Genomic DNA, 26,805 nt, shown 5'->3' on the forward strand with positions numbered 1-26,805 from the left:
AGTTTCATGTGGGTTTTCTATCTGAGGCCTACACTTCAAAATATAGAGCAGGCACCACAGATGGGGCAGATATGCATATAACAACATACAATGTACCAGTTTCTCTTTGGATTCACTCGATATTGTATTTATTTTATTTATTTTTTTTCATATAAAACCAATAATTACTTTCCCCACACAAAATCTTTCTCTTGTACATAAATAAAATAAAATAAAAACATATTATAGCAATAAAGGTTAAGGTTAATAAAAGGGGAAGAAAGGAAACAAGAGTGTTTTATCAATAAATTTTTAATAGTGCAACAGTGTATGTCTTCATTTGCAAAATCCAACCCCATATAAATTTCCATAATAAATAATCTTGAACGTACAAAACACAGACAAAGAATGTGGACATAATAATGCCAACACTGGACTGCACGGCACTGTGTTGTGTCCACCCGCTGTCGTAGTGTATTTTCCTGTAATGCTGGACTCTGGCCAGCAGGGGGAGGTCAGGCTCAGGGAGTGGACCCGCCTGGTAACAGCTCTCCAGTGTGCAGGCAGTGCTCGAGGCTTGCACCTGGCGAACCTCTGCTGCCATCACTCTCAGTAACAGCTTGTTTTGCTGTGTTTGAACACATCTGTTCGGCACATCGGCGTTTTAAACTCTGTACCCGCGCAAGTCCGCGTACAGAATGAGCCTGTGAGGGGGATGCTCGGCCAACCAAGCTCCTTCACACAGCAGGCAGGAGGAAATAAGTCACTGCGCCGCCTGCTCAGTAGCTTCAGTCATGGATTTTAGAGTCATGTGTGAATGAGGTCAATATCGGCTGTGCTCGTCCGTTGCCGTGACAATAACATCCATCCAGATTCGCATGGACACCGCGTTGCTAGCCACCAGAAAGAAAAGACGGTCATATGTCTTCACGCAGAACGTCAGACTGGGCCGTGGAGACTGAGGGGAAGGGACAGAGAAAGAGATAAGCGAGAGAGGCTTTATTCAGGAATTCATTCACCTCACATAAAGAGATAGTAACAAAAATATAATGGTTCATTCAAAACTTCTGCTCTCACACTTCTATCCTCACACACATTTTTAAGGAGCAGAACATGCTTTTGTTTTAATTTTTTAGATCTAAAGTACATCTGGTCCTATAAATGCAAACCCCATAACAAGCCACTTCACACAACACTAACAAAAATAAAGTGACATTTTGTTCCAAGATTTCCTTATTTCCTTCCACATGTTGAATGAGATCATAATAAACAGAAAGCAGTAGGGTTTCCCATCATGTAATTACCTCTAAAATCTACAGTGTCATACGAGACAAGTCTCAAGACCCGAGGAAACAATCTAATTGGCTCACTTGGAGAAACTCAAACCATTAAAACAAACTTTGTGGCGTGTGTTTACACCAGAATAAACACACAAATGGGTGTGTGTTCTCTCTGAGTGGAAAGAGAATCATGTTTGAATTTCAGGAGAAACAAAATATTAAATGAGGAGGAGAAAAGTCTAAGCTCTTTAATGTGTTATTATGATATCATTAATGACGGACATGCTCCAGTTGCTTGAATTTGTTTTAGATATTTTCTGGGATTAGCAGCTGAGCTAAAAGTTAAATATATCTCTTTTCAATCGGTGAGATTTTGATGGTGATCTGCATATTTTCTCCATAGTCGCGTAACAGGTATTCTGGACGTACAAGGGGGGTGGGGTTGTTTTTTTTTAATGCTCTATTTACGGTAGTCAACAAACACGGAGTACCTGACACATAACAACTTTCATTGTGACCATTTTCTGAAGGTTTTAAGTGTTGATGTCAAACTGACCCCAAGGATAAAAAGTGTTTATCCTCATAAAGAACTTTTTACGTCTCATCTTAACCCTCCTGTTACTTTCAGTTTTTTGCAGCCTGAAACATGCATCCTAACTGATTCAATAATGTGTCTTAACATGTGTGGCTTCAGCGAGTAAGAAACCTTACAGCTTTTTTTGTATCATATCCCCATGTTAGAGATACACACACAACCATACAGCACTGATAGTGCTCCTGAGACAGCAGCAACAGTCCATCAGAGGCAGCATTACGTTAAGACCACTACTGGAAAGAGCTTTTGATGCGCTTCAGTAAGTGTGTTAAGTAGGAGAACTCACAGAGGCTGCTGTTCGTAGGTGGTCATAATAAACCTCTTCTATGGCCTGGAAGTAGATGACTCCTTTTAGCTTCCTCTCGTCACAGTCTGCAGCAAAGAGAGTGCAAAGTGAGAAAAAGGTCTATGCTTACGATCAAACAGTTAAAAGTCCTCATTCTCTCTACTAGCTCCAGTAAAATGATGTAAAAGAGGGATGCTTGAAAACAGTGTTCATGTAATCTTATGACCAGCCTTTATGTATGACACACAGAAGGCTTTTATGCATGCAAACACAGAGACAAAGAGTCAGTCAGCACACACCACTCCTCCAGCCTGTCTAACCTGTATAGTAGGCGAGGCGTCTGTGGTCCATGTCAAACAGAAACCATCTCTTCTTCCAGGTCTTGACCCTCCCCCCTCGTTTCGTGAGGAAGCCCGCGCAGCGTCGAGGCGTCAGCCGCAGGTCATGGCAGCCGGCCACCCCGTGACCCAGGGACTCCACGTGGGCCCGCAGGTCAAAGTTCGGAGACAGGAAGAGGGGCAGGCTGCGCTGCTGGAGGGAGCCATGAGTTTAAGCATGTTTGAAAAAGCCTTGTGTGTCTTTTCATGTAAATGTGAAATACCATTAGCAGTCAGTGACCTTCGACCATGGTTTATGTTCTCAAACTGGGACATTTCATTCGTATGATATCACCATAGTGGAGTAAAGTTAAATGATAATGCAAGAAAAAAAAGAAACTGAAACTTCAGTCTTCTGCTTTATATTACAGGTTTTCAAATATACGTTTACCAGGAAAAGAGAGTTAAGATGGGACAGAGTTGAATAATGGAGCTCGATTTATTTGAACCCAGTCCTACATCTGCTCAGATTCTTTACCTGCAACTGCACTTCAGTTTTATTTTGAGCTTTGCTAAATTTACCCAATGTTTTTTTTTCTAATTATGAAAACTGACAACATACTTTATTTAAAACTAGATCTAGTAAAGCTGCAGATATTCAGATTCCCTGAAAACAAATATTGAAGTGGAAGTGATCAGCAGTGCATTGAAATACAGGTGCCCAGGCTGTATTGTGGGTAACGTAGGCACCAGGATTTACCAAGGAAGAATAATAATTGAAAAATATGACTTCTGGTGTTTTGGCATCAATTATATATATTTTTTTCAAATGACAAATCTGCTTGCAGAGCCCATACATTCCACTGTACACTGTGCTGGATTTCATACATACCTCAGGTGAATGCGGAGAATAACTGGCCTTTGGCTGATCCTCTGGTTCTGGCTCCAGCCTTTGCGACGGCTCTGGCTCTGGCTCTAGAGGTTCTGCTTTGGGAGAGCTTATCTCTCTTTGTCTTCTTTCCTCCAAAAGCAACCTTCGTCGTTCCTCCTGGGTCAATGGATGTATCAAAGCAAGTTGTTAGCCATCTATCAGATTATGTGACAACTTTCAGGTTAACTGAAGTGATCAAAATATATATATACGAGTTCACCTTTCCTATATATAGGGAAGGTGAACTCAGTAGGTCATTGTAAATCTACTGTTTCAGAGTTGAAATGATCGAAGCATCTAAGTCACGTGGCTGCACATATTTTCAGTCTTAATTTGTGCCAGTGCTGCAAGCATGCGCAGCAAACGTCCACACATCACTGCCTGTTTTCCTGAACCGTCATGTGCGAGCTATGTCTAATGCAGTGTGTCGCTGGTGATTTGAGAAGGCAGAGTTTCCCACGGCAGGTGACTCACCCTCTCTCTGAGTAGCCTCTCCTTCTCCACCTTGGCTTCCCTCAGTTTCTTTTCAATCTCCACAAGATCTGAAAGGCACGGGCTGAGAAAGGAAGAGAACATGAAAACTAGATAATACATATTACGTTGACACATTAGCTGCATTTGTTAGCAAAGGATTCGGCTACAGACAGTGTAATATGTTAACAGATGCAGAAGTTCTACTGATACTGATCTGCATTCTGCTCATCTCCATTAAAACTGCCCCCTCCTGTAGGCGTTATGTGCTGCTGCTGACTGTTAGCCCAGAGTCAAAGTCCACATGGAGCTGCTGATATGGTTTGTCACGGAGCCAGAATTTACTGATAAACCTGTGTCTTTTATCTCAAAAACTGTTCATGTGATCAACTTCACACTCGGGTTATGTGCTTCTGGGGACCCTAAGTAAGTCCAGAGCAGAGTTTGAAGTTGTTTGAGTGAGTGGTCGTCATAGTTTGGCTAAAAGTCCTTTTCTGTTGCGCTTTCAGAACAGCGTGTCTTTGTCCTCGGCATGCCTCTAACTGCTGACAATTGCAGTTCCTTAAATAAAGCTGCAGTCAGCTCGTTCAGAGAGGCATGGTTTGAACAGATAGATAGATACATCAATACTCGAATTATCCTGTGGGAAATTGAGTATGCTGCTCAGTATTTTGGCCATTATTCTTATTAGAAATATTATACTTTACTTAAAAAAAGCCTTAACTGGAGCCTTTTTGGTCAGTGAAATAAAACCCTTCACACATCCATGTTTCCCTCATTCTGTGAGCATAGGGACTAACAGTAAAAATGAATTCCTGGTTATTTTGTTACATGCCGAAGAAGGAAAAAAAATGGTGTGGTGAGAAAACTGACCTGGCAGCACGAGAGCTTGTTGCGCTGTTGCACGGGGTGAGGAACCCGCCGCCGTTGCTGGTCCCAGGTCTGTGAGCACCGCTATCCCCGTTGCTGAGTCTATGGGAGACGAGGGGGGAAGTGAAAGCCTGCGGGGACTTGTTGTCTGGAAGTGTCCTCACAAACCCTGACAGTTTGAGGAGATTGAGAAAGACAGTGAGAAAGACGTGCGCCAGTCAATTCAGGTAGATTTATATAGGATTCGGTATCTCAGTTAAAGCGTTTAGGAAGAGACAAAGAGAGGAGAGACAGGGACAAACACCTGGCAAGACTTGACTTGACCCTGCAGATCAGGCTACTTAGATATTTGGTGACAGACAGTAGTATCGTTTTTTCACATGCACTCCTGAGGATTTAAGTATACAGGTGCTTGTCTCAACTTCAACCTGTTGGTACAAGCCAATCCTGCTTTTTAGCGCGGTAATAATAACCTGCCTGCTCCACTGACACACCTTTGATTTGACTAAAAGGGAGGGAACCGAACAAACAGACAAATTGGCAACATGGGCGCACATAAATTATTATTTTACACCACAAACCTCTAAGCTTAAGCAATCAAGAGCACAAAGAGAGACAGGAAAAAGAGAAGGGCTGACAATAGCTCACCCTGCGCTGAGACCGGCCTGTCAGTGAGCTTGTTGCGATGGGAGCTCCGTCTTCTGGGCAAACTGGTGGATTCTTTGCATGGTTCCTAGAAAATAAAAGGGACAAGGGTGTAGAGCAAACGGTCATAAAGATACACTGTAATCTCAAATCTTTTAAACTAGGATCTACTGGTAAGTAAATGCATTAATCACTTAAATCTTTTTAGCACAAATGTCAAAGAAGAGTGATATGTTAGAGTTTTGGACTGCTAGTCAGACAATATAAGAGGTAAATAGCTGACAATGAATGTGATAGCTGGTGGCAGCCCTATTGTGAATATATGCTAACGATCCATGGAGATGAGCTGCAAACCTGCGGAGGCTTGTGAACGCTCATCGGCGAAAGTGACATCATGCAGGGAGCCGAGCCAGTGATGTTTGACCAATCAGTGAGCGGCTTCTTCTCTTTGAGAACCTGCAGGACCAGATCACACTGTAAGATACAGTAATGCATCTGTGACAGATACCGACCAAAAGACACGTTTAATTAAACTAACTGTAGTCGCGACGGGGAAAGCGAAACAGACGCGAACACTGACGACCACTGCCTCAGACATACGGCATCTGGCTGAGAATGAAGACTTCCCAACAGGATCGTAATGAGTTAAAAAGTTATCACAGCCTCATTATCTTTCCCTCAATCCCTCCCTCCCAGCTTGACTCACAAACACATGAGCAATTCAGTCACCACATGCTGTCCACTGTTTAACCCTTGTCTGTCTCTTTCATTACCAGCACATACCCACAGGGAAAACTTGAACAGCTTTTAGTTACTTTATTATCAGGTATAAATCCCTAAATATAGATATACTAAATCGGCAAGACTGAAACCTATAGAATTTTTTTTTCCATTCAATGTAATTTTCCAGCACTAGCAGCTGTAAAAGTTGCATTTTCCCAAAGACACAAACAGATCTCACTATTAAAGCTTCTCTACACATCCGTCAGAAGTAAACCACATCCTGCCATCGCACACAATTGGTTGCGCTGCCTGACACCCTCTCGTTTTCCTCTCCTCCTCCATGCTCCCGCTCCCTTCTGCCCTGCCTCCTTCGGTCATTAAATGAAATGAAATCACATGATAAACAGACCTCAGCCATCAGGCCCAGTCAGTCTGATATCTTACCGCTCGCTGCAACGATGTCAAACTTCTCCCAGCTCGCCTTCTCTAGATCTCACAAATCCACACACATGTACACACACATTCACAGCCGCAGCGCCCTCCCTCCGCATGGCTCACTCCTCCTTCTCCCTCCTTACCCTCCCTCCAGCTCGAGTCAAGCTCTCCCTCCCTCCCTCCCCTCCCGCCCTGTCCCCATGTCTGATTTGCCCATTCTTCATCCAGATCTTGTCTCTTGCTCATTTTATCTGCCACTGTCCAAACTCTGATCACAGGCAAAACACTGGCTGCATGATAAAGTCACAGCGCAGTTTAATTAGGGGAATGAGTAAACCACATACGGGAACGGGAAGATTTCACAATAAAACATAACACATGACTGTGTGGGCTGCACTTAAACCTGGAGCCAACTAATGCTCACTGAATGTTTATTAAACAGAACTGAAACACATAAATGACACTTTATAGCTCATTAGCTTCGTCCAAGTTTGCCTTTGTTAATTTAAAATTGTAAATATACTGCTTTTAAAGTGGTAGTAGTCAAGACAATTTTGAAAAGTAAATAAATAGTATGGATCAAGCTCTCGTGATATTTGGACAGTGCTACAAAATTGAGCTTTTTTTTTTCTTTTTTTCTTTTTTTTACTATTTTCAGCTCAATATTCCTGTAACTTTAGCTTTAGCAGAGCAAATCTGGGTAATCTAGATCAGCTGTAGTAAATTAGCTTGTTAAATGTGCATGAGTTGTTTTGTTGGCCACTTGAGGTCAAACCTGGAAATGCAACACTGATCCAAGGGCAGCTCTTTTAAAAGACACGTCTGTTCAAATAGGCTTTGGGGTAATGTGTGTGCTGGTATGCTTTTATGTATTTCTTTTGTATTTATAACTTAACCTTTCGCTCTTCATTTATTGTGCAGTGTCTGAAATTTGCATTGGTTAATAGAGCCTATTAACCAATGCAAATTGGTTAGCATCTCGGTATTATCTACTTATCTACAGATTCCTCAGACACACTGCGAGCACTCAGGTGGTCTTGTCTTTCTGTGTACCCGATGATGCTCACAAACTTCTGAGGGGAAGTTTATGTTTAATTTCTTGTTTGTTTTCCGCTTTTGAAAGCTTTTCCACTGTTGAAAGCGGGTAAACAACTTACTCAACTTACAACAGGCGGGTTCACAAGACCTCTTTCTTTCTGAAAACAGCAGCTTAAAATGAGACTGATAATAGAGTGTAAAACCAAAACAGAGAGCTGAAAGACCTTAAAGTACTCAGTTGATCTGCACACCTGCCTGCACCAGGACACTTGATGAACATAAATGATGGTGAACTATAATGTAGAGTTCTTAAACTCTTTAAACAAATTCAAGCCTCTAATTGCTTGTTCTTCAATTAAAACTCAAAAGCGGATTCACGCATATCGAATATAAAGCAGTCTAAAGAGCAGATTACTACAATAAAGTTACGTGGCTTTACATTAAGCAGTAGTAGTAGTAGAACAACTACGTGTAAAACTCTAACGGGATTCTCCATACCGTCTGAGTTGTGTGGATGAGTTCTCTCTTCTCTTTCTTCAAGGCGTTCAGCTCCTTCTCCTTCTCCTTCTCCATCTCCTTCAGCTGTCGCTCCAACTGCTGGACCCGCTCCTGAAAATTCAGAGAATAATTCCCATCAGCGTGGACTGCCATGTGGTTTTGTTTCCTCAGAGGAGACGTCATGTGCTGCGGCTGATTCATTTGGCTGGCCCGGGTTTACTTAATCTTTTCATTATGCTGCGAAGTAATATTGACTAAATGTCCCAGATGTGATGGCTCGTGTGTTGCTCTGTGTAAAGTCTGCTCCAAGGGCCAGGCAGAACTCTTCAGCCGCAACACAATGCAAATCAAAAGTCCATTTTGCATGTTAATGAGGTGCGAAGGAGAAAGACACGTGTGGCAGGAGGGGTGAATGGGTAACTCAAAAAGATTGAACTCGAATTAAATCACCACTGTAGGATAGGAAATGTGACGCAGTGAGAGGCAGAGATGAGCTGTTATCTGCAGCGAGGCCACAGTGCAGCTGAGTCAACTAGCATCCCTCTCACACAATCCCCGTCTTCATCTCTCACTCTGCCTCCTCTTACATACTCAAGCTAATTGAGAACAATTCAGCATCTATCTCCATGGAATCATACATATCAGTGAGAATGTCCAAAAACGTTCCTCTCATTTTAGATCAGATGAACCTAAAAATAGTTGAGGTTTCTGAAATCTTTGAGATCCATTACGTTTAAATGTTTTACTGATCTTTGGTCAAATCACATGAGAGACTGACCAATTAAATGTTGCCAATAAATCTAGTTAGGATTCAATATCCATGGCTTCTTTGGTGACGTTCTGTTTCTCTTCCTCTTTGCTCCATTTCCTCATCTCTTACACTTTCCCAAAAGTCATTCTTAACATCTAAATTACCTTGCCCAGATCCAAGCTCATTGTAAATCTTGTCTGTTTCCATGCATTTTGTCACACAACCTTACTCCTCATCATCTCCACTACACATCACAAGTGTTGAGAGGTCTACATCTGCAGCACCATCACCAGCCTCTAGAATTTGAGGGGTCCAGTCCCTGTGTTCTTCCACCCCTGACTAAATACTTTGCACATTTACTGTTATAACGTGAGCATGCATTCTGCTTTTGATCTCTCCTCACTGGATGGCGGATGGCAATAGTTGGTTTAGACTGAAATATCTCAACCATTACTGCCATGTTGCTTTCATGAATCCATCCAAGTTTGGGATCCACTGAGTTTATTCTAGTCCAATCACAAATGATTGGATAGATATCAAATAAGCAGAAGTCTGATAAGGAAGATCTGTTCCCTGGCACTCTGTTGCCACTCTTCTACTATAAATCTGGCTCTTCGTTCAGTCTTTCCTGTGCTGCCAGAATTACTTCTTTTTTAGTTTCACTACTGGTGCCCAGTGATCCACCCATTCCACCCATTTCCACCCATGGAAATGCAGAAAAGTGAAAGGTTCTTGGTGATTTACGCTGCTCAGAAAGTGAATAAGAACCTGAAAAACAAATATGTCCCTAAATCTCAAAGCACACGCTCAGTGCCAACCTTTCAGCGACTGTAAACATGGGATTTAATAAACACAAGTGCCGACATGTCCCAGGCCTCTTCTAATTTGTATGGGAATCTTGATCTGAAGACTGTGCTCGATCTCTTGGCTGTGAACATTATCTTCCACAGGAAATAAGACGGACTACGGCACATTGGTATGGTAAGTTCAAGAAATAATGTGTTTTCCATCCTCTCCACTGTCCTGTCTCATCATTCGTTCTGACTTGCTCTCTGATTTGTTTTCTCATGGAGGCCTCTGATGTAATTAAGTCGCTTGTGTAAAGCCATGTGACAGAATAAGGTTGATGCTGTGAGGTAAAGAGTACACGCGTATGTCACCACGTGAGCGGGAGGGGAGCAACGCTTTGATAACCGTGACCTAGCGTGTAACTGCAAAGCAGAGACTACATGCATTTAGCTGTGCATGTTAACAAGCCGTCTAATGTGGTCCTTCGTCCCTCATGGCAATAAGAAAATAATTACACTTTTTAAAAATACTATCTGGACAAGATTTATAGTTGTGTTGATAAAGGCCAACAACTCTGTGATTACTATAGGAGGGGCACAAATCCGTGTCTTTGAAGTTCACTTTCTGCTCTGCCCTTGCCATATTTGAACTCTGAAAGGAAAAAGAAGCATTTCGGCAAATTGGATTGGAGGCTGGTGCAAAACACTTCAGCAACAGAAGCCACTATGTAACTTTTTCTCCTCCAAAAAGAGATACATTTGCACAATATGTGTGTTAAAACCCCAAAGGTTTAAAGTAGGTTTAAAGTAAACACTGACAAGGAGCGCATGTTTGTAAAACATGTCAGGGAGCAGCTGTGAACTTCCCTAAAGATCTCCCACTGTTTACCTGAGCAGTGTTGACCACATGCTGCTGACATGAGATTTCCTTCTCCATCTCTCCCTCACTCTCTCCCTCCTTTTCTTTGTCTGTCGTGCTCTCGCCCTCCTCCTCTTCATCCTCTTCTTCTTCATCCTCCGCCTCCTCGATGCCGCTCTCTTGCTCCAGAACACGGAACTCCCAGTCCTCGAAAGCCCGAGTCGCCGCCTCCATCGCCTCTTTCTCCTGCAGCAAAGACAAAACAATAGTCTCACATAAGCAGCTTTTTAATATACCTTGTTTTAGGTTTTTTCCCTTATTGACTCTGTACTATTTTTGGATTTCATAAGATCTTGAAGATTGACTAATGAAGTAATCATCCCTTAGGGGGTTTCCCCACACCAGTTTATTGTAAAAGAAAAAAGTCAGTCAATGGATTGACACAGACATTGTTTAACTCTGGCTGAATATGAGGTTTCAGAGTGAAAACATTCTTTTCAAACCAATTTGCAAACATGTTGTTTCCTGTTCTTCACAAATTCCTTTTCCTTGGTTGGCTAATGCTAAGAAAAGGCATGCACATATATTGTTTCCTTTTAAATTTCTGTGAAAACTGAGTCATCCTAAATGTTATGCTTGAATATTACACCCCTGTTTAAGGAGCAGTTCAATCCCATTTAATCCATATTCACCTTTAAAATTATTATTCAGATAACAATGTCTGATGATCTGTGGTACTTTTTAATTGTTTAAAGTTGTTGTAGTTTTAAAAATATGAAAATATAAAGAATTCAGACTCTGGATTTGAAATCGGAAATGCAGACTCCTTATGTCATCATTTAAATACCTGCTTTGTGTCTCATGTGCTGTCAGTCCTCTGTTTGTGTGCATGTATGTGGCTTTTCACGGTGAAGCAACTCGCGCCAGGCTTGTTTCTCAAAGCCCTTTGCAAATAAATGTGACACGTTACAACAGAAGTTAACAGCCTGCTACCGGACTGCACCAATCATTAAATGCTACTTTTGCAACAGAGTGGTCTCCTGTCTTGTTCCGTCACATTCACAGTTGACATCCTGCGCTCTTGTGTGGGCGTGGGTAAACTGCCCGATCACTGACGCATCCTGTCCAACAGGTACCGTGCACATTGTGGAAGAACAACATCATGTGTAAGAGTCAGTCCTAAAGTCAACACACCCCGTCTCTGAGACACTGGCAAAACCAGGGATCGGTTGCAGTTTTATGTTTCATTTGGAACGCTGCCATCAAGGAGCAATCATTAGTAATAGCAATGTATAGCATCTTCCCAGAAGACAGATGCTTAAAGAAAGAAAGAGGAGCATTCATGTAAAATCTCAAACTCAGAAAAAAACATGAATGCTGGTATCTGAATGTCCCTCATATTACCTTAATAGTTTGATTATCACTACATCTAGGAATATTACCTGTCATGCTACAGCCACATTCATCAGTTAAGTTTTTAATTTGTAGCTCGATTTGATTGGTATCATCCAGGGCAGGACTGAATCATGCTGTTCTTCCTATCCCTCTGATAAGTAATGAATAGGCAGACTTCCATCAGTTGGTATGAAGAGTTATTTCCTTTCACGCAGAACGTATGCAACCAGCTGGTGGTCAACTGTGGTCTTTGTGGTGTACTTAAGCGCAAATCTTTGGTCACAGAATACAGAAGGACACAGAAGATGTGACACAAACAGTGCTTTTACAAGCACAGCTTAATGGAGCTATGCTCAAAATTTGACGGTCTGACTACAGTCCTTGTCCCAGTTTACATGCAACGTGGAAAATCAAATAACTGGCGGGAACATATCCCCCTCCTACACACTAGGTGGCGATATGTGTCTTTTCAGAAGGTTAATCCTTTCCTTGACCTAGTGCGTCATGTAATAAACAAGAGTCATTCATGTGGCAGACTGAAATTTCAAACAACAACCAGATGGATAATAGCCCACTTTTTTTTTTTTTTTTTCATAAATATGGTATGTAATGTTCGCTACTGGTGCAGATAAGATGTGCGCTATCCCTCAAATGGTTCTTCTACGGGCTCTGTTTACCTTCTTCTTCTGTGACCAGTTTTCCTGGGTGTTTCTGTTCTGGGGTCACACGGCAGCACAGCGGTTGTGGAGCATGTGCACACATGTTGTCCAGTTAAAGTCTGATTAAGAGTATACATACCGATTTCCAATCGCATTATCTGGGTGTCTTTAGTTGGAGTAATGTGTTTACATGTACTTAAGTTGTCCAGTTCAAGTCGGATTAAGGCAATAATTCAGTTTTTTCACGTGCAAGTAAACGAGTGTCATACCCAGCTTTTGTCTTTCAGATTGGTTACTGTATATTCAATTAAGCGTGACCGTTAGGGTAGGTGATGATGAATCTGTCTCTGTTATTTTTGTGAATGTTTTGACAAACCAAAAACACAAAAAAGACGTTTGGATCACACAGCTGAATGACTTGTAAAACGGCTGTAACAGTTCCATACTGTCCATGTACAGACCTGCTGCAGCTGCAGTGTAAGCTGCTCTCTCTGACTTTCTGGCTGACTTGGGATCATTTTCTCTTTCTCTTCACACCTCCTCTTCAGCTCCCCCACCCTGCGTCTCTCCTCTTCCAGTCTCTCTCGCTCCTGCGGTTTAAGGAGAGAGCGGAGAAACAGTTTTAAAAAAAGCGAAACAAGAAAAGTCAGTGAAAAATAAACAATGCAGTGACTATTTCACAACTCCTGGACGTAAGTCCAAGACGGCGGTTAACGTCCAGCGATCATTGTGCAGGAGCTGACTTATCATTGATCTTGTGTTGATGTTGGTGGACCATTACTGAGCCCACGTGTTTCTGTGGAATCCCTTAAGACAGCTTTTCCTGTTATGATTGTGATCCCCACATTAAGCTGTTTAAATCTTAAATCAACACACAAGTTTTCACTTAATGCCAAAATGAAATCATGTCATGATTTATGTGGATGTAAAATATCACAAATGCATAACATGTAACGAAAGTTTTACCTTCAGTCTGTCGGTGTGTTTGGGCTTCTCTCTGTGTCTGGCCTCCTGCTCTAGAGCCTGCAGCTTCTGCGTCTGTTTGAGCAGCTGGCTCTTCTCCGTCTGCAGCTCTCCCTGCAGCAGGGCGATCTCCAGCTGCAGCTGAAAAGAACGGGAGACGCGACCGAGGTGAATCATATTGACCAGACCTTGAGCAAGTCAGAGATATGCATTCCTTCACCGTGACTGCGCCTGTGTTTGGAAACGGCGTCATGATTTCAGTGTCCAGACTTTAGCAGAGACATTATCAAAATCTGTCTTGTATTTAGTTCTTTTGAACCTGCAAATGTTTGGCGTTCTCCCATTAAATAAAGTCTGAAAATAACTGATGTGACACTTTCGGATTTAATTTCCTGTTTGTGGTCAACTTTATTCAGACATGCACCAAGACCTTCAAGTTCAACTGTGATAAATCTGTTGTTTTTTTTCTCTAGATGAGATAACAATGTATGACTGGCCCTTTGTCTCACATCCTTACCTCAATCTTCAGTTCTTCTTTTTGTTGGTCAATTTCTGTGATCCTCTGTTGCAGCATGGAGGGCGATGACAGGCCCCTCAGTGAACCCACCTCCAGCTTTTTAATGCACGACTGACAGGAAAGAGGAAAAAGTTAGCACACACAAGCCATAATGCAACAAACTGTTTAGTGTAGGAATGCTGATGCATGCGAGAGACCTGGAATATTTGACTGACATGAAAAACCCTTTTACATCACCAAGAGCTTCACCTCTCTCTCTTACCTTCTCGCTCTCTGTGCTGCTACTCTCCGTGTCTGACTCTGCCCCCGAGGAGGCGGGACTCGGCCCCCCAACCACTCTGCTGATCCACGGCGACCGCAGACCCTGCTGCCACTGGCTCCTGGAGTTTTCCATGTTATGTTGGGGCATTTCTGGAGGCTAAAACAGACGGGGAAGTTAACAAAAGCCCGCAGAGGTATGGAGCTAGGAGGGGAAGAGGGTGTCTGGGCTGACTGTAGTGAGTATTGTGGTAATCTGATCTGCTGCATGGTTGAAGGCGTACGATGGATCGGGTGACATTTCGCTGACGGGATATCACAGTTGAGTAATACAACATAAGCACTTTAAAGCACAGAAATCCCCTCCGGTTTCTAGAAAACTCTGTGCGATGGAGAAACACACCTCAATTCGCGTTGAAGAGGAAGCAATAGCGAAAGACAGGGGAGTTAATTCGAGATGTGGGGGGGTGGTTTGTGGTTGTGAAAGTATGTATAGACACGAGCGTGATAAACACTAGCCTGTTCTGCTGAATGCTTTGATGTCTTGAGCTGCAAGGCATTATATGAATGGAACTAGATCACAATAGACTTTGATGTACTCTTATATTGCTCTTTATTGTTTTGTCTGTCACAGCTGTGGGGATTTAGCCCAGCAAATATCATTATGTATAGTCTTTACAATGTTCTACATCAAAGTCCTTCCCATTATTTAGGATTATCAGCCAGATTTTCCTGGTCTCTTTATTCTATTTTACCCTCATCTGTGTGGTCACTCTTTACCCAAAGGCATGCACGCTCGCACGAACACACACCAGTGCACAGACCAACAAGCAATTTGTGGGAAAATACTTTTGACTCCTATTGTCCAACCTTTTCCCACCATCTCAGCTCACCCTCACCCGTGCCCTCCTCCTCTCCGTCAACCCAGACCTTATTAGGCTGCGGACTGAGTGAAAGTACAGAGATAAATATACGGCGCAGATATGAGTGAGGGCTTCCAAACAGCCACTGGCACGCATGCTGACATCAAGACTGGGGAGCGGGTGAACAGCAGAGAGCAGTGTCCTGTTTCTACAGACCCACTGAACGTTCAATATACAGAGATGTTTATAAATGTTTCCACGTCTATAGGAGGAGGATCGTTTTCACAGTCCACACGGTAATGAGAAAAGGGTGACATCTGCACAGTCTATCTGTGGGACTACTCTACCATATTGCTGACATACTGAAGTGTGCGGTGAAAACCAAATGAATAGAAGTGTATCTTTAACTATCTTTTTTAATGCTGATGAGGCAGTCATTCAGGTTGTTTCTACTCTGAGACAAATGAAACCAAACCGGTTCAATTTTCGGTTTAAGGACTGACCTCGGTACCACATGCTACATGAATGAATAAAAAGGGAAAAAAAGATAACGAATTTCCCAAGCAGTACGATGCACATGTTCAAACACACATATCCAATATAAATGAATCAAATTAGCACCGTTACTGATGGATTCATTAATGGTGTATATCCTGTTATCACTTACTGTAAATACACATTCATCCTAAGACAGCTACATACCTATCACATCTGTCCAACACTATATGTCTTTACTGCATGAAGTTCTGAAACAGGGACTTAATGATTTGTATAGCATGATTTTCATGACGTCAGGTCAACTCAAGGGTCGCAAAGGAAAATGCGATCACGCACCGTAGCTCCAGAATCAGTCAGCATGTATGGTTGTATTGGTTATTTTTCAAGCAACTAATATTTTCTGCTGCACTCTCTGACCTTCTGTTTTCTAGTCCGAGCTGTAAACCTCTAGGAAAAACAAGGCAGAGGTGACCCCACAGGTCATTAGCCAAACAAGTATGAGGGCAAGCATTTCACCTACAACTAAAGTCCATTCAGATATCCTATCAATGACTGGAAAACAGAGAGAGAGTGAAGTCCATCCTTCATGCAACGAAAAAAGCCTAAACAAACACACAGCTCACTGAAGAAGTCACAATTTACAAGAAAAAGTCAGATAAGAGAAGAGCGGCAAATATAGATTAAAAAAAAATAGAAAATTCGGCAGACGCAGAAAAACAAGAAATGAGGACAGAGTTCAGACTGAGAGCCAGATCAAAGAACAAAACACAGTTTTGTGCCGAAAATAATTGGACTTGATTGCAGGGAGGGGAATGCCTCTGGAGAATAAGATAGCAGAAAGGAAGGAATGAAAAGTGAGGAAGTTCAGCTTCATCTGTGTTTGTTAACGTATGTGAATGTAACGCACGGACAACCCAGTGGTAACACAAGGAATGATCCACAACTCTGATCACATCTGACGTAAAGACTCAATTACCAACTGCGCATCAGCAGTAACCAGAGACAACTCATTCACAACAACACACACACAGTCAGACCAGTGTGAGGAAGTCATGTATGCTCGACAACTCAACAAGCAGTGAGAAGAAGAACGCTGTTTGTGTCACATTATCACTCTATGCGTACACATCAGCAATGTCTTATCACTCGTACTCTCACTGTGAGGCTCCGTCGAGCCTCCAGCCTCTGTCTTCATATCAGCCGCGTGTCTGGCGTCCACACATATTCAGGTCTGTCACTAAACCGTTTTTATCACTAAATGATGACAAGGTTGTAGACAGCATCATAAATATACCATCACCAGTTTTAACAAGGAGGTGGTTGGCGCTCATACATACTCACCATCAGTTTGGTCGGAAATGCAGGTTACTCTTGGCCTTCAAATGTTGTCATGTGTAGAAATTTTAGTGGACACATTCTCAAGTTGTAAAGAAAGTGGTGCCTCATCTTGTCATGCGTTGTTTGCAATGCAAAATCAGTGAATAATTTGTACTGACTGTATGGGTATGGATATCTTTGTAGCATGCTAGCAGGTCTGACCCACAGGTATTAAAACATACATCTGATCATATTTAAAGTTTTACAAACCTGCTCTTGAAATCAAATCAGTAGATTTGCAGCCAAACAGCCTCTGAAATGGACTTGGCCTGTCTGGACCCCACTGGTGCCACTGGTGAGTGGCTAAAGGTAAAAGTGGGGCAGAGCATTGCGTGTACAAAACCATAAAGTCAACACTGACACAAGTCATATTCCACCAGCTACACTCAGGACAAAAGAGCTCTGACGATGGCATGCTCTGTGTGGGTGTGAACGCTGATTGCAGCCTGTCACTGTGCATTCAGTGTAGCCGAGCTATAGGAAAAACATGTCACACGTGGAGCATGTGAGCAATACAGGCTGGTTAAAAAGGTGCGGCAGTGCACAATGACAAATTAATCCACGTAGGTCAGAGGTTCAGTCAGTTGTATAATATAATAAGGCAGGAATTAGTGATGCAGACGCAGTTCCATAATTATAACTCCCTGTTCTGATCTGTAACGACAGCAGATGGAAACTGGAAAGAAGTGAGAAACTAAACTTTTTTTTTTATTCGAAGGTGAGCTGACCCAGCTTTGACAGGGACTTATCTCTGGGCTACTGTGCACTATAAATGTCAACAACAGATTGCGGACATGTGGATGTGTCAGCTTTGTGGGTCAGATCGCAAGTTCACACAGCAAGACTCACTAAAATCCCATTTTTTTTTTAAACCCAATTGTGATCATTTGAATTACATCTCCACCTTCACAGGTAAAACAAGCAAACAAGGAAAGGATGTTACCTGCAATATGAATTTTAACTGCAGAAGGTCAAGACTTTTGAAATAAAACGTCTAAAATGTTCCGTCCAGTCAGATTTATGATCCAACACATCTGTTTATGCAACGTTCCAGAACGTGTGGCAAACCAATTAAATAAAACCTCACTAAAAACAGATTCTTTCGTGGTTTTTGACCTAACAAGGACAGGAAAATAACAGAAACTGTGAAACTCCATTTAACACGACTGCCACGTTGGGTTTAAATCTTTTCAGAGGATTAGTAAATTGTGAAACGAATCAGGCTTTCCATAACATACAGTACAATCATTGTTGCCTTGAACTTCACTGTAAGCTCTGTACATTGACTAAGATCAGAGGTGCATCAACAAACACCCCCTCCAGTCACTATAAGAGGATGATTCTCATCTGCAACAGACATGAGACCAAAAACCAGCTAATAAGTCTTGTGAACTAGCAGGACAAGTCCTATATTCTTTTTATTGGCCACAATTACAGGCTGCGGCTTCAAATAGACCAAACCTCCAGGCTTTAAAACTTTCTGTTCGACAGCAGGCCTGACATCATCACATCACTATCTTATGGTCACAATGTTTCCAGGGAGCATAGGTAATTAAGTTTTTATTGTCAAAAAAATGGAGACACAGATGTCCCTCTTTTTGCCACTTCTTCACTTTGGTCCTGCTACACAAAAACAAAAGTCCTGCTCTTATTTGAAGAGACTGAAGTGTGGTTTTGTGCTACAGTGTCCAAAACAACAATGCACACGTGTTGAACCGTGCACCATTTTTGCTCCTGTTAAGCAGAAAAAACGACAGCATGTTCATGGGCATTCGGGCAAAGTGCACATGCATATTAAATTCAGATGGACTTCTCTGCGGTGACCTCTGGTCCCCGCTGCATGTGGCTACTGCTGGCTCGGCGCCTAGGACCGGGAAACTGTCATCGCAGTACAAGTTTGTGAGAAGGAAAGGCAGGTGAGTGTACGGAGTCCTGGTAGTCACCCAGCTGTTACTGTGGGACTGTGAGAAAAAGGGACTAATCCCTCCTGATACCTGGGTGGCAACGTGTGAGTCAAAAATCACTGATGCAGCTAGAAAATAGCAACAGCACAGGCCTCTGCATTGTCAGCTGAGGATAACAACACACTGAATGTTCATACAATCAAACATCACACTCTTCCCCAGAACCCGACTTAAAGAACAGAAGGAATCCAGAGTAAGCTGATACACGGGTTTCTGAGGCTGACTGACGAGTTTTGAAACTGCCATTCCAGTAAACAAGTTACCAATTCCACAATAATACTCTCGACACTGTGCTTGGAGCGATTTCCCTACAGTAAAATCACATTTTGCTTGAATAAAATTTGTTGTTCTAAATCAGGAATTATTTAAACATACTTGAGAGGCTTCTGTTCTCTGTACTGCCTTGACTCAAGAATGCAACAGGGCAACAACATGCATTCTACTGAAGGCCACAAATCCACACCTCTGCTGTCAAAATAAGAATATACACCAATCAGGCACAAAACTAACAACACTAATATTGTGTGGGTCTCCCTTGTGCCTCCAAGACAGTTGTGAATCACCAGAGAATGGACATGGGCCTTCTGAGGGTGTCCTCCTGTGGTGTCTGGTAACACAGTGTTGTTGATGGGGTCCTTTGAGACCTGTGGGTTGAGGGGAGGGGCCTCTGTGGATCATCCCACAGATACTCGATCAGTTTGGGTTAGTGGATTTGATGGTCAGGTCAACACCTTGTGCTGTTCTTCACGTTTTTTGATTTGTTCCTAGCCTGCCTTTGCGTGTGTGTGTGTGTGTCAGGCTGCATCCTGCTGGGGATGGCTGCTGCCATCAAGGAGTGTCATTACTACGGGGTGGGGGTGTCTGGTCTGGTCTAGGTGGGTGCTACATGTCTAAGTAACATCCACATGAATGAATGCCAGGCCCAAAAGTTTCCCAGCAGAACACTGACGGTCAATGTTATGTCAGTGATCATAATGTTGTGGCTGATCGGTGTACAGTTAAGGGTCATTATATGGGGGATACTGAAAGCCGACATGGAAAATGTCTCAAAACTGAAAATGCCATGTGTCATATGTAATCAATGTAATCAAACGGAAACATGGAGCCAAAGCCGACTGTTAAACAGGCGAATCAATTTCCTGAAGAATCAGCTATACACTTAACTAATTTACTATGAGACAACAAAACAAGAAATCCCAACCGATTGTTCTCCAAAGTGACGATATGCTGCCCTCTTTTTATAAACTCTTAATTGGACCAATGAAATACTTTTAAGACTTGAACGTGGCTGTTGACTAAATTGCGTCTCAATATGACAAACACAGATTAACGACAGATTCTGTTTAGGTGATTCAGTTCAGTCCTGGTGTTATGCAGACTGGCTACGTTTGCACAGCCGGCAGTTCATCAAAACAATTCTGATTATTTAGAGACTCAAACTTAACTGCTTTCATGGATATGATGGACATCATTCAGAGTAGAAGTAATTCTGACATGCCTAAGTGGTACTTCTGCTGGTTTGGATAACTCATGAGTTTACGATCTCCACGTTTCTGTCTGTCCTGGAAACTTATCAGGACACCTGATGTTTGGCCCTCCTGAGGGAAAAATTTGTATTAACAATGTTTTTTTTTCCCCACCAGAGAAATTATTTATCCATTTATCCTGTTCTGATTTAGGTGATTACATGAGGAAGATTATTAGCGGCATACTAGTTTCCATGTCAATATAGCAACGGTCACACAGTCACATTGTTATTGTTATACATGTTGTTATACACACTGAACATAACAAACAGAAAAAGCATCATCTGATCTCTCTCCTTGTAAGCCGCACATTCATCAACTGAACATGACTTACACATCAGAGAGTCTCACCAACAGAAGCGGCAAGTCACGTTTATGTATGTTGTGAGAAAACCTCCCGAGGTAGACTACTTATCGGCTCCCAGCGTACTACATGTGCATCGACTCCTTACATCGGTGCAGGTTCTACCGCACTCTGAGATTCCTGTGGCTGGAGTAAATCCCTGATACAAGAAAGGATAATCCAGCCTGGGACACAGGGCTCAGACACAGATTTGTTAAAAGAAGGTGTGTGTGAGAGAGAGTTTGGGACAGAAAAAAAAGCTGAAAGGCAGAATTCTCCAGACAGCAAATCTTCCCAATCTTCCCTGACAGTCATACCTCAGGTTACACTCCCACCCACTCTGTTTACCCTCCACATGCTGATGGATGGATAAAAGCAGAGATATCCCAAGGTCATTGTAAACACAAGGGGAACTTGTGTAAACTGGAGGTATTGTCATGGTTTGACAAACATGAATGTATCAGAGAAAGTGAGCTTTTTCACAGATAAGACTCTTAACTGTGCAGTGAGATAGACAGATGAAGATAGAGAAGAAGGCAGTTTTACTTTTGAAACAATCAAACATGTTTTGCTGTGAGAGTAAATATCTGAAATTAGATGTGATCAATAACCTACAGAGATGTATAGTCCCCATATCAGGAACATTCATCTGAGATCTCCAGTGAGAGCGGCGTGTCAGCTGTTTTTGTCTCATTCACAACAAACAACTCTAGAAAAGCGAATGAAAACAGAGAAAGACGTCTCACCTGTAAAACGTGCTCCAAATTCAACAAATAAGACGAGAGGATCTTCTAATTTATAGCATAGTGGCTAAAAAAACATCAGAAGTGAAAGGTGAAGGAACTGTACAGCGACGCGTCACTTCGGCGAACTTTTGAAACCGTTTCACTTTCAGACGCACAGGTCGCCTAAAAGTTCCCCCAGTCTCGCCACAGCTGTTTGCTTAAAGGCTCACGGGTCGCTTTACGTCCTCTTTTCGGGTTGGTTTTTATCTTCGCATGGTTTGATCGAATCCCTCCCAGGAACAAACAGAGACGGCGTCAGCGTGAGTCGGCGTCAACAGGTGAGACGGCTTTGAGGTGGAAGCATGCGGAGGAGGGCCACGACGGAGAAGAGCGCCGACTAATGAAAGCACATGAGGTTGTTCTGCAGGTAGAAAAGAACAGATTATTTAATTCCCAATCAAAGTTCACCGCCGACACCGTTTCTAGGCTGCATAGACTGCGGAGGGAGAGAGCGTGTTTCAAGTCCTGCGCTGAAATGAGACTTCTATTCTGGGAACTGACGCGTTCTCGTTGTGGAGTCACCCGGGCATATTGCCAAAACACTGAGAAATAAAAGGCTACTTAAATACTTTAAGAGACAAGCTCCCATTGGGGTTTCGTGATATTAAAGTGATCCATAGAAGGCTGAACTTATAAGGTCATTTTCACTCCCTTCAGAATAACATGGCCGGATTAAACTCCTTAAGGGGCCAAGGGCAATAATGGGGCCCCACGGCACAATGTATCCTAAAACTCAACAAGCATTTCTACAAGAACAGGAATTTTCCGGAAGAGCATTTTTGAAGCTTGGTGTGGTGGCTACGACCTTCACCATTTTGGTAGTGCATGACCCCTCCTACCTCCCTGCTGATCCAGTCGCTTGCGGTCATTGAGGAAATTTCTTGCTTAGTTGATCTTTGAAATTATTATTATTATTATTATTATTATTATTATTATTATTATTATTATTATTATTATTATTATGGCTTTATGGCTGGTTGGCTTCTTTTAATAATTATAAAATCCATTATTTTTGATTAGGTCAGACAAAATAAATGAATCCGTTACCTTGAACTTTATGGAATCATGACAATGTTTTTATATTTTTTGATGTTCTTTGCATTAAAGAACATCAGTAAATTATATAAATAACAAGATGCACTGAAAATGATATCAGCTGATACTTTGCAAACTTACAGTACATCTCTGATGCATTCAACTTCATTGTCTTAGTTCTGTGCAAACAACCCAATTATGTCTATTTAATCAAGTAAGGTTTACACTAAAGGAGCTCGGTAATCAAAAACAAATGTTTGATGGTCTACCTGTTCAAGACAGTCAAGATAGTCAAGATAGACTGTCATTGTTCATAATTCTGCTTATATTGATTTTTTAACAACATATATAGAGATCAATATAAGAATTGAAAATGATCCCCATCAAAGCAGCAGGAATTACTACAATTGGAAATCCCATGACCTAGGTGACTGAGAGTATATCTGGAGTGCTCTAAAAACACTTGTAAATCCTTGTGGCAGTCTTATTCTAAACACAAGAAAGGATTAAAATACCATGAAGTATTATATAGTCACTGTAAAATTGCCACTGAGCACCAAAGCAATATAAATCTCTGAAATGTGGCTACTTATAGGCCAATGTAAACACACTACTGGCATTGTAGGAGGTATGGAAAAATACCACAGAGTCTGAACTTTTAACTAACAACACATATTCAACATAGTGTGGCTTTCTTTAAGGTCCCAACAGGAAAGTCTGCTCTCTTCACTCTGAGGGCTTTGTCACCCCGGATGGCCTCTTTATAGCTCCTTCTGAATGTGCTGATAGTGTAATAGATTCTTTCCAGTGACATGTGGATGGTGTGGGGGAGAATGGGCAGCAGGTTCACGGTGGAGCGGTTTAAGTGAGCCGAGAGGGAGACTGAAAGAGAGACTGGCAGATGGGCAACACAGGCTGGGTGAGAGGACAGCTGGCACAACACTTCGCAGCAGCAAAATGAGATCAAGAAAATACGACCACTTATAGAGGAAAAGCAACATATCTTCAGTTTGATGGCACACACACCTCCTGCTTTGAATGAACAACAATGCAGGTGTCTGTCAGCATGTACACTAGGTGAGGCAGAAGGACTGTCCAATAATGTTGTTTGTCTCTGACAGAGACAGCTGGTAGATGGGGTGTGTGTCTGTGTGTCTGGGCTAACAGTATTAACTTGAATGAGATTGGACAATCCCCACCAACAGATAGCTTTCCCCTAACTCACACTCTCTTTTCTTCTTAGACCATCTCTTCTTCAAATATGAAGTTGATGAATATGTTTTGAGAAATTAAAAACCTTCCAGGGGTTTCACAGCTGAAGCACCAAAGATAATCCAGGTGCAACAACAATAAGAGGTGCAGCTAAAGGGAGGTGGATCAGATTCATCACAGCAGGCAGATACACTAGAGTCTAGACTACATTTCTCACAATACTCCATCAGAAAAGTCCACAGCTGCAGATAGTGCTTTTTTCCCCCTCAAATTTAGAAACCCCTTAATGTACAATGTACAGTTCATGTGGATCATTTTCACATACAGTAGCTGGAGGTCACAGAATATTGTGGCTTTAACGGCTGGCACTGACTCAAATGGGTTGATCACATCACGTGCAATAACAACTCAGTGCACCTTGTTAATTTATTTGTAAGTTTGGAGATTACTCTCTTACTTTAAAAAATACTTTAGAATTTAGAGTTTTCTAATAAAGTTTTTCTACAATAATCTTTTCTTATGTTTTCCAATTTTTTTGTTAATTATTGTGAATTTCATTAACGCGGATTGCTATGAAGTATTTTATTGTCCTGTAATAGTATCAAGGCTGACACTATTGCACTTTGCAAGTTGCTGGACTTCAAGGCATATCTTGGATATTAGTCCCAGTCTGATTCAGTCAATTGAAGGGGGCGCGGGGGTGGAGTGACCATGACCATCAGATAAAAGTGAAAGAGAGAGACAGCAAAGACCAAATTCCAGGTTCAAATGTGAGTGTTACCTCAAATTGTCATCTTTCTCTACTGCAGTTCTGCTTGCACACGTCTGTGATGATGTCTGCCCCCGCTCAACTTCATGTTATTATTGAAGAGACTCAAGTCCACAAGTTAACCCTACCAAGGGGAATCCCTGGCACTGTAGATGAACTTTTGGCAGCAGCACATGAACATTTTCAACTCCAAGGCAGTTTTATCATGATGTACATGGACAAAGAATTTGATGGCCAGTTCTTCACTCTACTGTCAGAGAATCAATCAAGGACAAAGACACAATCAAACTAGTGGAAAGAGAAAGACCTGTTGTTGTTACTTTCACTCCTTCTGATGAGCCAGGTGCTTCGTGGACCAATGGAGAGCAACAAGTGGAAAAGAACTGTAAGAGGCCAAGGAGGGCTGAGGTTAACTACCTGCCTCCACATCCCAGTGGAGAGACGGGAGAGTCTGGAGGTTTGTTGGTCTGGGTGTGTGGGTGCGAGTGTGTTGGTCTGGGAGTGGGGGCAGATGTGCGTGTGTTGAGTGTGGGCATGTAGTTGAGACTGTGTATGGGAGTACGGATCGTGTCTAATTCCCCTCTTGTCCACTTGGAGTTCGAGAGACAAGAGCTTCTGAATGAAATGAAGAAGGAGGACAGCAAATAAGTAATTCAAGAGAAAATCTTCTCCGTTCGACGGCTTGAGGTGGTGAGAGGTAGCCCGGTTGTCACTGAATTCAAAGAGAGATGACCTGCTTTGTTTGTGGGGGCAACCGCAGTGATGTCTCTGTACATATCATCAATGTCCTGGTCATCCATGGTGCTGATGGAGAGGACCTGGTGGATGCATCCATCATCCTTGAAGGTGTGGAGATGCTGTCTGGATGTTGCAACACTACCATTGCGTGCATGCTGTTTATGGGACTGGTCTACACCCTCAGTCTTGCATACCCAACAACAGTGCGCTACACCTTTGAGGTATTTCAGAAACTTTTCCTTGAACTGGATTGGATCAAGCTCTCCCCAAAAGTGCACACTTTGAAGGTTAAGTTGCTGTCTTGAATAGTGCTAATACACACACATGCCCACCCATTCATCTGTTCCCTTTTTTCTTTTTCTCCTTTTGACACTTCAAATATTGCAGTGGTACTTGTTGTAATGTTGTCCTTCTGAAATGTGCTGAGGCTCTTGTTTGCATTTGCTTGTCAAGTTAAGATTTCATGTGATTGCAGTTTGAATGCATCAGTGTTTTAGTACGTACCAATAAAGCCTCAGACTAAGCACATAGTGAACCTTGTGTTGTGATCTTTGTCAAACTATTCCAAAGGTGAAGACTAACCAAAAACCTAATAAATGTTGGGGTTTTTTTAAAATAAAAAAGTAATAATTAAAAACATGTAAGATTTACTTAGTATTAGGGTTAGAGTAACTTGATTACTGTAACTAAATAGAACTAAACTCAAATATGTAATTGTGTAGGAGTTGCCTACTGTAATGTAGTAAGTTATCTTCAAAGATGGTGCTTACTGTGATGTAGTAAGAGTTACTTAATATCTTCAAACACGTTAGGTTTAGTGTCAAGTATATTTTACTTGATACTGGTGGGTGAATTATACTTGATATTACAGCAGTAAAATTTACTTAGTGTGAGTGTTAGTCATGAAAGTATTATTAAGTAAATCTTACATGTTATTTTTTTCAGTGTACTTCAATTAGGACTTAACTGTATTTAATAAAACTCAGTGGGGATGCGAGGCATCAATGTTTGTGTCAGTTCAGATACAGTACATATCTGAGTTATACTTAGATTATCATTAAAATCTCCCTCTTCTTTCAAACATCACACCCACAGTTTCTACCATATATTTCCTGTTACTCATTTTCAGCCTTCTGACATCCCTCAGAGAGATTTGCAGATTTGACACCCTTTATCCTCTATCTAACTGATTACAACACACATTACAACCGATGCTCTATCACACAGATAAAGGAAAAGATGAGAGCTCAACAGTTGGCTATGACATGCTGTTCTATGGAAACTGGGCTCTTATTGATTCTGAATGCAAATCGTGTAGTTTTATTTTCCTGTTATGCAAAAAGGCTAGTGGCAGTGTGTGTGGCCTTGGCTACAAGAGTCAGGAATCACTGAAAAGGCCATGTGGAAGAACTCAATTGTCCTAGTTAAGCATTGATG

General features: G+C 42.0%; 1 protein-coding gene across 2 annotated transcripts; it reads right to left on the reverse strand.

Annotated features, from left to right (window-relative positions):
- Positions 1-275: 275 nt before the first annotated feature.
- Positions 276-22,187, reverse strand: phldb3 (pleckstrin homology-like domain, family B, member 3). Of its 2 annotated transcripts, none has more exons than XM_047598772.1 (15): positions 21,576-22,187; positions 14,263-14,418; positions 14,001-14,111; positions 13,487-13,624; positions 12,982-13,110; positions 10,497-10,712; positions 8,069-8,179; positions 5,729-5,830; positions 5,378-5,462; positions 4,733-4,898; positions 3,863-3,944; positions 3,350-3,505; positions 2,461-2,668; positions 2,141-2,226; positions 276-937 (listed from the first exon to the last, which is right to left on the reverse strand). In XM_047598772.1, exons 2-15 carry the CDS (start codon positions 14,407-14,409, stop codon positions 803-805), a joined length of 1,872 nt encoding a protein of 623 aa, XP_047454728.1. In that variant the 5' UTR covers positions 14,410-14,418; positions 21,576-22,187; the 3' UTR covers positions 276-802. The 2 variants fall into 2 exon arrangements, with proteins under 2 accessions (XP_047454728.1, XP_047454727.1); XM_047598771.1 differs by having other exon boundaries at positions 2,461-2,671; positions 21,576-22,183.
- Between the last annotated feature and the right edge of the window lie 4,618 nt (positions 22,188-26,805).

This window comes from Mugil cephalus, chromosome 11 (assembly GCF_022458985.1).
Source record: "Mugil cephalus isolate CIBA_MC_2020 chromosome 11, CIBA_Mcephalus_1.1, whole genome shotgun sequence".
In the NCBI taxonomy this organism is placed as follows: domain Eukaryota; kingdom Metazoa; phylum Chordata; class Actinopteri; order Mugiliformes; family Mugilidae; genus Mugil; species Mugil cephalus.